The 11,580-nt window shown below is 38.9% G+C and overlaps 1 protein-coding gene across 1 annotated transcript; it reads right to left on the bottom strand.

Annotated features, from left to right (window-relative positions):
* Window positions 1-895: 895 nt before the first annotated feature.
* On the bottom strand, window positions 896-10,898 carry LOC139381864 (serglycin). Its single transcript, XM_071125691.1, has 3 exons — window positions 10,672-10,898; window positions 3,561-3,699; window positions 896-1,736 (listed from the first exon to the last, which is right to left on the bottom strand). Exons 1-3 carry the CDS (start codon window positions 10,739-10,741, stop codon window positions 1,526-1,528), a joined length of 420 nt encoding a protein of 139 aa, XP_070981792.1. The 5' UTR covers window positions 10,742-10,898; the 3' UTR covers window positions 896-1,525.
* Between the last annotated feature and the right edge of the window lie 682 nt (window positions 10,899-11,580).

Genomic DNA, 11,580 nt, shown 5'->3' with positions numbered 1-11,580 from the left:
CACCTTTAAATGCACAATCCTTAATTCCTTATTCAGCCTGGAGAAATGTAACCACTCTCAAATTCAAAGATGGATCTATGAATGCAAAGACTGGCAGTCTGTGAGATCAAAATTATAGTTTGACATATAGCTTTAAGCTAAAGATACAAAAACACTAGTGAAACCTGAGCACTACTATGTGTGTACTAAAAGGAACAATACAGTCTAGTGTTTTAATCCTGCATTCTCATCTGGAAAGTTTTGCTAAAGAGAGGCAAGTGCGTTTGCCACTTACTAACTCAAGACAGGCTAATATATTTTGTAACAGGAGGTTTTCTAAGTCATGAGAAACTCTACAGACGAAGCTCAGGGAAATATTCAACACAATGGTGTGATAACAGACTATGGGCAGTTCAGGAAATGACACAGTGTGGTGGAAGTATCATGTGGGGATCTGAACAGTGGAGGGGGAGGACCATCCTCAGTGAATTTCATTCAAATTTAAATAGTGAAACATTTAGCATCCGTCTGATGGGTGTAGAGAAAATTTGAGTTTCATGTAGTAGCCTAAACCTATCGATGTTACTTTGAGCTGGGTGAATGGAATATGAATGACAGTCATCCAATATGCTGTAATTGAAATAAGGCCATGCTGATAAGAAAAATAATCGTTCTCCCTCATCTTAAACGGCACCCACTGCCACTGGATCTAAACCATGGTCTCCCACAGGAGAAACCAATGTATTGACCATTAGACCATTAGACTAACAAGGAATACCATGTGTTGAGTGTGACTGATTCTGAAGTCACAGGCAGGGCTACGTCATCACGAGACCATGAGCCCGACTCATGTCCGCTACAGAAGCATAGGGAGCTCATATCCGCTCTAAAACAGTATTTGAGTTATAAATCATTGGATGATTAAAACATATGTTTATTTAATCCTTCAAATTGTCAAAACATTTTGCTCGGGTGAGAAAATACAAGTGCGGAATGATATCATGTTAGATTGTGACCATCGTGGAAATTCTGAATAAAGTATATTTGAAAACGGAGTGTTTCACAATATATCTTATAGTTTTCATTGTGGCTCAGTTGGTAGACCTTGGTGCTTGCAATGCAAGGGTTGTGGGTTTGATTCCCACAGGAGACCAGTACTAAAATGTAAACAAATATATGCACTCACTACTGTAAATCACTCTGGATAAAAGCGTCTGCTAAATGACTAAAATGTAAAACAATAAAAGCATGATATACCCCTGAAAATCATGTTTAAAAATAAAATTATTAACATTCTTGGCTGGTATTATAAATAATAATACAAATACAGAAAAAAACACATGGGAGACTAATTTAATCTCTGGTTCCATGGGAAAATAACTAAACTTCAGTTACCTAAATCAGATTAAATACAATTTTACACAGCCAAGCATCAATAACTGGGTCAAAAAGCATGTGCTACTGTAATCTTGAGAGGTTGCAAGAGCCAATTATTTTTACACAAACGGATTAACATCAACATTTCAATATTTTGCATTCTGGCAGGCTACAGGATCAGGTGCTCCTCTTTCAATTCCTGAGCACGAGGCAGAGCCTGATCCATGGTCATTTTCTGTGGGTAAACAAAGTCAGAGTAGTCAATCCCGTCCACATCTGCGCTGGCCAACTGGTCGCCAGAGCCCTGCTCAGTGAAGAGGATTCCAGTGTCAGAACCCTCGCCTGACTGCTCTAGCTCTGAGCCATCCTCTTCCAGCACTCTGGAAGAAAAACAGAAGCACAAGACCATTAGCCATTACAGTCTACATCCTCTAAGCTCTTCCTATGATTTTTCACTACAGCACAGGCTGGGGCGTCTCTACACTCCCATCATCCCTGCTTCGTTTGTCTGGAAGCCTTAAGTCGTATTCAGTTGAATTGTGCATTGAATCAACATTATTTCACTAAGTGATTAACAAGAAAGGCTGAGTGACAACTCTAAAACTGAAAAAACTGAAGAAAATATATTGTTGAAATAGTTTTCCTTTGCTTACATTATCAACTGAGTAAATTAGAAAATAAACACATTTAGATTAATCTGTTGTAAAACATTAAAAAGTTGCTCTAATACCTGTGAAGAAACACGTATTACTCCAGTCACTACATTGGATTTGTTACATAGTAACAGTGGTCGAAAAAGTACCCAATTATCATACTTGAGTAAAAGTAAAGATACCTTAATAGAAAATGACTCAAGTAAAAGTGAATGTCACCTAGTAAAATACTTCTTGAGTAAAAGTCTAAAAGTATTTGGTTTGAAATATACGTAAGTATCAAAAGTAAATGTAATCACTAAAATATACTTAAGTATGAAAAGTAAAAGTATAAATAATTTCAAATTCCTTATTTTAAGCAAACCAGATGGCAAGATTTTCTTGTTTATTTTAATTTACAGATAGCCCGGGGCACGTTCCAACACTCAGACATCATTTACAAACGAAGCATGTGTTTAGTGAGTCTTTCAGATCAGAGGCAGTAGGGATGACCAGGGTTGTTCTCTTGATAAGTGTGTGAATTTTACAATTTTCTTGTCCTGTTAAGCATTCCAAATGTAACGATTACTTTTGGTTGTCAGGGATTTATGGAGTAAAAAGTACATTATTTTCTTTATGAATGTAGTGAAGTAAAAGTAAAAGTTGTCAAAAATATAAATAGTCAAGTAAAGTAGATATTAGGTATTAGTAAACATACCAATGCTTCTGTTTGCATGGTACTTTTAACAACCGTAGTACACAAAATGTATAATTAAACAGTATTTCCTGACTTTTTGACAATGTTATGTTTTTGACAATGCTTAGAGGGAATTTATAATGATAATCCCTTTCTGCGCGACCTACAGTATAGGGAAGAGGGTTTTGTGAGATCCAACCCTTTTGGGTCCTGATGTTTTCTAACTGATACAATGTCTTGCTGAGGACTTAAACCACTAAATGGGAAGCTGTGTCTTAGGCCATATGAGAGCAAATTTCCTTATGATAGCAATTGTTTAGCTTCCTCAATAGTGAAAATGTTTAACAGAGCTGAGTACATATTGTTCTCTTCTGTCTGCTGTAATATAATGAATGCAGATATTAATGCTTGGGTGCTCCTTCACCCATGTATAATTAGATCACCTAATTCATATGGCTTGTAGTTTAAACACTCAACTTTCAGCAGGATAATCTAGACCCATAGTGTATTTTAAACTCATAGTAGTAAGTCAATAAAGTGCTTACTTCTTGTATGCTACCATCACTCTCGGAATGAGAAAGAATATCAGAGGCCATTCAAGTCACAGTACGCAACTACCAGACTGATTCTGTCATTAAAAAAATATTTCCTACCACAGGAAATTGTATAGTGTTTCTTGAAAATTCTGAAATGTTTTTGATCAAGTTTATTATTGCAATTCTTTATGGGGACATATCTCATCAAAAACAATGAAGCAACAATGAAGCAAAGAAGTTAGTCAGGACAATTCTGTCACATTATGCTCAATTCTGAAATTCAATAGCCCATCAAGCTTTGGTCTCCGGATAAATTAATTTGCGATGACGTATACTTACATATCCTTTACTGCAAATGGAGGGAGTCTGTCAGGAGGCCCAGGCAAGTCCATCCATGGACCCCTCTGTGTCTCACAGTTGGCATTCGTGGCGTCTGGCCTGCACTTAACCCACATATATCTACCTTTTGCTGGAGCACCTGTGTTTCATAAGGGAATAACAACATATAAACATAACTAATTTGTGACAGAGAATCTTCATGGACAATATTCCTATTGAATATGAAATACAGGTTACTGCCAAAACAAAGGAAACTGAGTAAATGAGGGATATAAAGTATATTGAAAGCAGGTGCTTCCAGGTGTGGTTCCTGAGTAACATCAAATTAAATTACATTTGATGTTATTTGATGCCTTTGTCACAAGACCTTACAGTGAAATGCTTACTTACAAGCTCTTAACCAACAATGCAGTTATAAGAAAAATACCTACAAAAAATAAATAAAAGTAACAAATAATTTAAGAGCAAAAGTTAAATAACAATAGCAGGGCTATATACTGGGGGCACCAGTTAGTCGAGGTAATTGAGGTCAAATGTACATGTAGGTAGAGTTATTAAAGTGACTATGCATAGATAATAACAGAGAGTAGCAGCAGCGTAAAAGAGGGGGGGGGGGGGGGGGGGGGGGGTGCAAATAGTTTGGGTAGCCATTTGATTAGATGTTCAGGAGTCTTATGGCTTGGGGGTAGACGCTGTTTAGAAGCCTTTTGGACCTAGACTTGGCGCTCCAGTACCACTTGCCGTGCGATAACAGAGAGAACAGTCTATGACTAGGGTGGCTGGAGTCTTTGACAATTTTTAGGGCCTTCCTCTGACACCGCCTGGTATAGAGGTCCTGGATGGCAGGAAGCTTGGCCCAAGTGATGTACTGGGCCGTACGCCCTATCCTCTGTAGTGCCTTGTGGTCGGAGGCCGAGCAGTTACCATACCAGGCAGTGATGCAACCTGTCAGGATGCTTTCAATGGTGCAGCTGTAGAACATTTTGAGGATACGAGGACCCATGCCAAATCTTTTAAGTCTCCTGTGGGGGAATAGATTTTGTCGTGCCATCTTTACGACTGTCTTGGTGTGCTCGGACCATGTTAGTTTGTTGATGATGTGGATACCAAGGAACTTGAAGCTCTCAAGTTGTACTTGTGCTTGAAAGGGTATTGTCATCTACTGTACATACATTAAGGGTTATTCATTTCTATACATCTGGATGCTGATTATAATTTATTTTTTTATTTGTACCTTTATTTAACTAGGCAAGTCAGTTAAGAACAAATTCTTATTTTCAAAGACAGCCTAGGAACAGTGGTTTAACTGCCTTGTTCAGGGACAGAACGACAGATTTGTATCTTGTCAGCTCGGGGATTCAAACTTGCAACCTTTCGGTTACTAGTGCAACACTCTAACCACTAGGCTACGCTGCCGCCCCAAAATAATGCCTGCAGCCTGTGCATAATCAATAGGCCTGAAAAGGTTTAGGGCAGGGGTGTCAAACTCATTCCACGGTGGGCCGAGTGTCTGCGGGTTTTTGTTTTTTCCTATCAATTAAGACCTATAGACAACCAGGTGAGGGAGGTTCCTTACTAATTAGTGACCTTAATTCATCAATCAAGTACAAGTGTGGAGCGAAAACCCGCAGACACTCGACCCTTAGTGGAATGAGTTTGACACGTGCTCTATCTAAACTGTTCAAGGGCCTTCTGTACCAAGCAGACTAGGAGTTATGATTTGGGATCAGTTTTGCCTTTAAGACCACAGTGGACAGAGGTGACCTGATCAGCACTCCTACTCTGAAACGCTTGCCCATTTCTTGCTAGGATACTTTTTCTTGCAATCTGTGAGTAAATTATTGCTTTTGATAAAATAAAAATAATAGGTAGCCTACAGCTTAAGTCTTTGTTGGACAGGACCATTTCTGCATTCGACAATTGATATAGGTCAACTTATTTGGATTTTTAAACCAAAAAGGTACAACTTCATTTTAAGGGGTCCTAATTACAGTGTAATTACACTGTAACATGTATTGTAGTTCATTCTAATAACTCATAGTTACACTGCTATAACAACATGTAACTGGTGGTAATTGCAGTCTATAATTACAGATGTGTAAAAACAAATGCTTGCTACCATGCTTGTTACAAATGGGCAAGTTTCCACTAAATTCACCAATTTTGTGTTAAGTTTCTTCTCAGCTGCATCTGATTCAGTAATAACTGTCCCAAGGTTGTATTCTCTTGTTGGCAGATGCACTGGGTGTCAGAGATTACAAAGGTTGGAGGATAAATAGGCTCTAATTACCAACCCATGAATGCGTACTCTTCAAAATCTCCACTCAATGTTGTATGTAATGACTTATTACTCATTACCAAGTGAAAATACCTACAAACAAATGGACAACCCGGCCGGCCAAACCCCCACTTAACCTGGACGACGCTAGGCCAATTGTGCGCCGCCTCATGGGTCTCTTGGTCGGCCACGACACAGCCTGGGATCGAACCAGGATCTGTAGTGACGCAGTGTCTTAGATTGCTGTGCCACTTGGGAGGCCCTTGACTATGACTTTTTAACCCAGCAGTGCTATTTGCAGAGTTAGCTCCAAGTAAATGTGGCAATTCTTCAACCATTCCGAACCTGCGACCAGAATGACTGTTGCCTTTAGTTAGTCATTCTTTTAAATGTTTAATCATTTCTGCCCTCTGAATTCATGTTCATTATATAAATAGGCTGTTTAATTTTGTCTGGCTTGCCGTTCCGAATATAATGGAATATTTCTTGCACATATCATTTAAAATCATATCAAATCACATTTTATTTGTCACATACACATGGTTAGCAGATGTTAATGCGAGTGTAGCGAAATGCTTGTGCTTCTAGTTCCGAAAATGCATTAATAACCAACGAGTAATCTAACCTAACAATTCCACAACTACTACCTTACACACAAGTGTAAAGGGATAAAGAATATGTACATAAAGATATATGAATGAGTGATGGTACAGAACAGCATAGTCAAAATGCAGTAGATGGTATCGAGTACAGTATATACATATGAGATGAGTAATGTAGGGTATGTAAACATAAAAGTGGCATAGTTTAAAGTGGCTAGTGATACATGTATTACATAAAGATGGCAAGATACAGTAGATGATAGAGTACAGTATATACATATACATATGAGATGAGTAATGTAGGGTATGTAAACATTATATTAAGTGGCATTGTTTAAAGTGGTTAGTGATACATTTTTTTAACATAAATTTCCATCCATTTCCATTATTAAAGTGAGCTGGAGTTGAGTCAGTGTGTTGGCAGCAGCCACTCAATGTTAGTGGTGGCTGTTTAACAGTCTGATGGCCTTGAGATAGAAGTTTTTCAGTCTCTCGGTCCCTGCTTTGATGCACCTGTACTGACCTCGCCTTCTGGATAGCGGGGTGAACAGGCAGTGGCTCGGGTGGTTGTTGTCCTTGATGATCTTTATGGCCTTCCTGTGACATCGGGTGGTGTAGGTGTCCTGGAGGGCAGGTAGTTTGCCCCCGGTGATGCGTTGTGCAGACCTCACTACCCTCTGGAGAGCCTTACAGCTGTGGGCGGAGCAGTTGCCGTACCAGGCGGTGATACAGCCCGACAGGATGCTCTCGATTGTGCATCAGTAGATGTTTGTGAGTGCTTTTGGTGACAAGCCAAATTTCTTCAGCCTCCTGAGGTTGAAGAGGCGCTGCTGCACTTTCTTCACAACGCTGTCTGTGTGGGTGGACCAATTCAGTTTGTCCGTGATGTGTACCCCGAGGAACTTAAAACTTACTACCCTCTCCACTACTGTCCTGTCGATGTGGATAGGGGGGTGCTCCCTCTGCTGTTTCCTGAAGTCCACAATCATCTCCTTTGTTTTTTTCACGTTGAGTGTGAGGTTATTTTCCTGACACCATGTTTGTTTATTCCATGTGTAACTGTGTTGTTGTATGTGTCGAACTGCTTTGCTTTATCTTGGTCAGGTCGCAGTTTTAAATGAGAACTTGTTCTCAACTATCCTACCTGGTTAAATAAAGGTGAAATAAAATAAATAAAAAATTCATTGTAGGTATCTGTGGTAGAGAAGAAGAATATATATGACAATTTAGCATAGACACTATTACCTCTGGTTATCTTCATTATGATTTCTATGATTTAGGCATAGCTTGGCCTACATAACTACCTAGCTAGTTTGTTGTGATATCCCGCTAGCCATATTAGTGCTTGCTAACACTAATAACAAAGACTTGTTTATCTATCACGAGATAGATCAGAGCCTGTCGTTTCCAATTGGAGCAAATTAATCATAGAGGGCAGAACAAGCACAAGCTAGTGAGATCCTATTGGCGCATTCTAGCATTTATTTGCATATTTCCGTTAGGGACCGCCTACTCTGTGAAGTGCGCGTGTGCAATAACTCAATTCACCCTTGCACTCATTCTAAACGCAATTTGTTAACCATTGGCAAGAGTAAAGTCTACAAAACGCTGTCCAATCTGTTTGTTACAGATTCTAGTTTTGGAAACAGAAAACTGTATGGAGATCAAATGTTTCATCGATGAGAAAATTATCAGAATGTCGGCCAAAATCAATCTTCTCCCACTTCTGGCTACTGGTAGTGAGTGGATACGCCAACCGGATGCTTCACATTTATACATCCGGTGAAATATCTGTCTCACTGTTCTATCTGTGCTAATAAATGATCTAGTGTTAAATTATTAGCTACATTGAAAAGGCACTAACGTTACTCAAGTACCTAGCTAGCAAACATGCTGGGTGTGTCTCACGTTTTACCCAAGGTTTAGGGAAGACCATCGAGCCAATCTAACGTTAGCTAGTTAGTTATCTAGCAAGGAGCGACTAGCATAATTGCCAGCTTTAGCTTACTAGTTAGTTAGTCAAGGTTAGCATGCTAGCTAATCCCAAAAAAAACTATATTAGATGGTAACTAGCTAGCTAGCCTAGTTGGTAGGTCAAACAAAAACATAGCTGACGTTTGCTAGCTAGTTACAGTTAGCTAACTAACATTAGGCTAGCAAGCTAACTACCTATGCTAAATCATCCAGCAGAATTCATGTTTCCAAAAAAGCTAAATAAATTGCATGGAAACCATACTTTCTCTCCCGTGTTGATGTTTTTCACCTACAACACTTTGTTTCTTTCATGTCTGGATTTTTGGTGCTTTCAAGACATCTGGGAACTCGGAAAAAAACAGATCAAATCATGACGTCAGGTCGGAAAGTCAGAGTTCTAGAAAGATGCCAGAGTTTCCGACTTGTAATTCTAAATTTGATGACCTTTCAAAACTATTTTCCCAGTCGGAGATAATTTTTCCCCGAGTTCTCGGAGATTTCCGAGTTGTTTTGAAAGTGGCATTTGCACACTGACCTACTCGACCATATTCTCTGCGCACTGTCACATTTCGCCAGTGTCAACACGTGAGCATGTTCGAGGTCATTCTTATTTAGAGCGTGTTGCACAGATAGGCAGATCTTGGCTTGATGCCTTAATTCCTGGGATAAATAAATAATTGCACCAATGCATCCCATTAAAAAGTGAGAATGCTCCTCAACAGTGAAACCATTGCAAGGTTACATGATGGAATAAGAGTTTGTCTTATGATCATTTTAAGTGCATTTATAAACCATTATTCAACCAAGCTTAATAGGCTTACAATTTGGCAATTAACGATTGACTATTTCACAAGTTTAACCATAACCAGGGGTGAAAGTAATCCGGTATGGTCTTGTACAGCATCCCGGCAAAAATAAATATTGGGGGTATGCTGTACCGGTAAAACGTGAGCCTAACACAATAATTAACACAAAATGACATGAAAAATATAGGCTATTTTACACCATTATTTAACACTACCGCATGTCAGCCACATTACAAATTGTACATTTTGACAAGCGGAGATGAGTGGCAACGACCGAGACGCGCTTGGACAGCTGTGGTTGCATCCATGCAGGCCGTGTAAGCCCAATGACAATTGCAGAATGTCATTAAAATACACGTTTACAATACACAAAGTGTTTTGTAACGGATGTCTCTTTCCATTCATCAAATTGCAGGAGCACAATGCGTGGACAAACGTGCGCGGGTACCCTACAGGCTACAGGAGCGCCTTTTTGAAGTGATTGTTTGACAATCAGATGAAAAATGCACCCTTAAATGAATGACCAATTCTAAGATTTTTTTTTTTGGTCTGTGAACCTGTTTTTCACATTGGGCCTGGAAATCAGACCCTAGAGCCCTTTATTGCAATTATGTCAATGAGCTGAATTATGATGCGGTCCGTGCTATCAGGGATCCGTAGGATGTCCCTACCCCACTGAAGTTGATATTTAAAATGGTTAAGCTAAGGGTTAGGGTTACGTAAGGGTTATGGTTCGGTTTAGGGTAGGGTAGGGTAGGGGCTAAGTTTAGGGTAAGAATGTCCCACGGATTCCGGATAGCACTGAGCAATATGGTGCTATCACAAAACTTTAACATGTGTAACAAGCATGGTAACATGCATTCATTGTTATACCTCTGTAATTACAGACTGCAGATACGTACAGTTACATGTTGTTATTACAGTGAATTATTACAAGTAATTACAATAATTGTTAGTTTATTTAATTACATATGTAATTACACTGTAATAAGGACCCCTTAAAATAAAGCGTTACCGATCAAATTACACGTTCACTTATGCAACCACCCCTTTTATAAATGACAGGTTAAAGTTATGAGAAACATGTGCATTGTTTTCATTTGTGGTTCTTCAAATGTTTTAATACTCTCACTCATACTTTATTCTGGTTGTGAAAAATAAGTCCTCCAGTCAGAAAATACAGACAAATGTAGACAAAATACACAGACCCGGTTTCGTGACATCTTGTCAGCAACCTAGGGTATTTTGTCAAGCGTGCCAAAAGCAGACATCACATTGATAGCAGAAGTGCAGATACGTTTTCAACATGAATTAATCAACATAAATGTTATTGTTACAAATCCGTAACTACACCTACTTACTTTTCTCAACAATTAAATACTGTAGTACCCAACATGTGGCTAATCCAAACATTTGATAATGTCTATTATTTATTTGAATAGGCTACTTACCAAATCCGTTATCTGCGAGAAAGAAAATGACAGCCAGTGTCAGACAGATCTTCAAATTCAGTAACTTCATTATTTCCTTTGTAATGAGGAGACGTCAATACATCCTTTAAAGAATAAGCTCTGTGTGAATATTCTTAAATACACTTAATCGTGCTGTTGAATGTCTCCAAACCCTGCCCATTTATGCGTCATTATTTCCTGAAACCAGACGTCTTCGTAAGAAGTTTAACATCTGCAGTGGAAAATTATTGTCTTCCATATATGGCATGCCGACGTTCACCACATTGAGTTAATAACGTAGATATAGCCTAAATAAAGATGATTAATACAGTATATCTGAACATTCAACGGCTATGAAAATTGGTAGTCCCACTGTAAAACTGCAGTAGACCATAATCTGTTGACACATAGCATCATTTGAATCATCAAAATTCTCTCTTTGACCCAATAGATAATCCAATAGATTAATTCATAGTAGTCACTCAGAAATGTCCTTGTTTTCCATGAAAACATACATGAAATGAGGTGCACAATGAATAGGAAATATAGTCAAGATGTTGAAATGGTCATATATAAGGATTTTTAATTGAGATAATAATTGTGTCCTTCAAACTTTGCTTTCATCAAAGAATTCTCCATTTGCAGCAATTACAGCCTTGCAGACCAGTGGCATTCTAGTTGTCACCCCATGCTTCCTGAAACACCTCCCACAAATTGGATTGAATTGATAGGTACTTCTTACATGCCATACGGTCAAGCTGCTCCCACAACAGCTCAATAGGGTTGAGATCCGGTGACTGTGCTGGCCACTCCATTATAGACAGAATACCAGCCGACTGCTTCTTCCATAAATAATTATTTCATAGTTTGGCGCTGTGCTTTGGGTCATTGTCCTGTTGTAGGAGGAAA

This window comes from Oncorhynchus clarkii, chromosome 23 (assembly GCF_045791955.1).
Source record: "Oncorhynchus clarkii lewisi isolate Uvic-CL-2024 chromosome 23, UVic_Ocla_1.0, whole genome shotgun sequence".
In the NCBI taxonomy this organism is placed as follows: domain Eukaryota; kingdom Metazoa; phylum Chordata; class Actinopteri; order Salmoniformes; family Salmonidae; genus Oncorhynchus; species Oncorhynchus clarkii.
Note: the sequence above shows the minus strand (reverse complement) of the source record. Positions and strands in the feature narration are given on the sequence as shown.

Excerpts from the sequence above, each read along its gene's own strand:
- LOC139381864 (XM_071125691.1), bottom strand. The coding sequence starts at position 10,741 with ATGAAGTTACTGAATTTGAAGATCTGTCTGACACTGGCTGTCATTTTC. Across the intron at positions 3,700-10,671 it reads TCTCGCAGATAACGGATTTG|GTGCTCCAGCAAAAGGTAGA; the intron begins GTAAGTAGCCTA and ends TATGAAACACAG. Across the intron at positions 1,737-3,560 it reads CCATTTGCAGTAAAGGATAT|AGTGCTGGAAGAGGATGGCT; the intron begins GTAAGTATACGT and ends TTTTTCTTCCAG.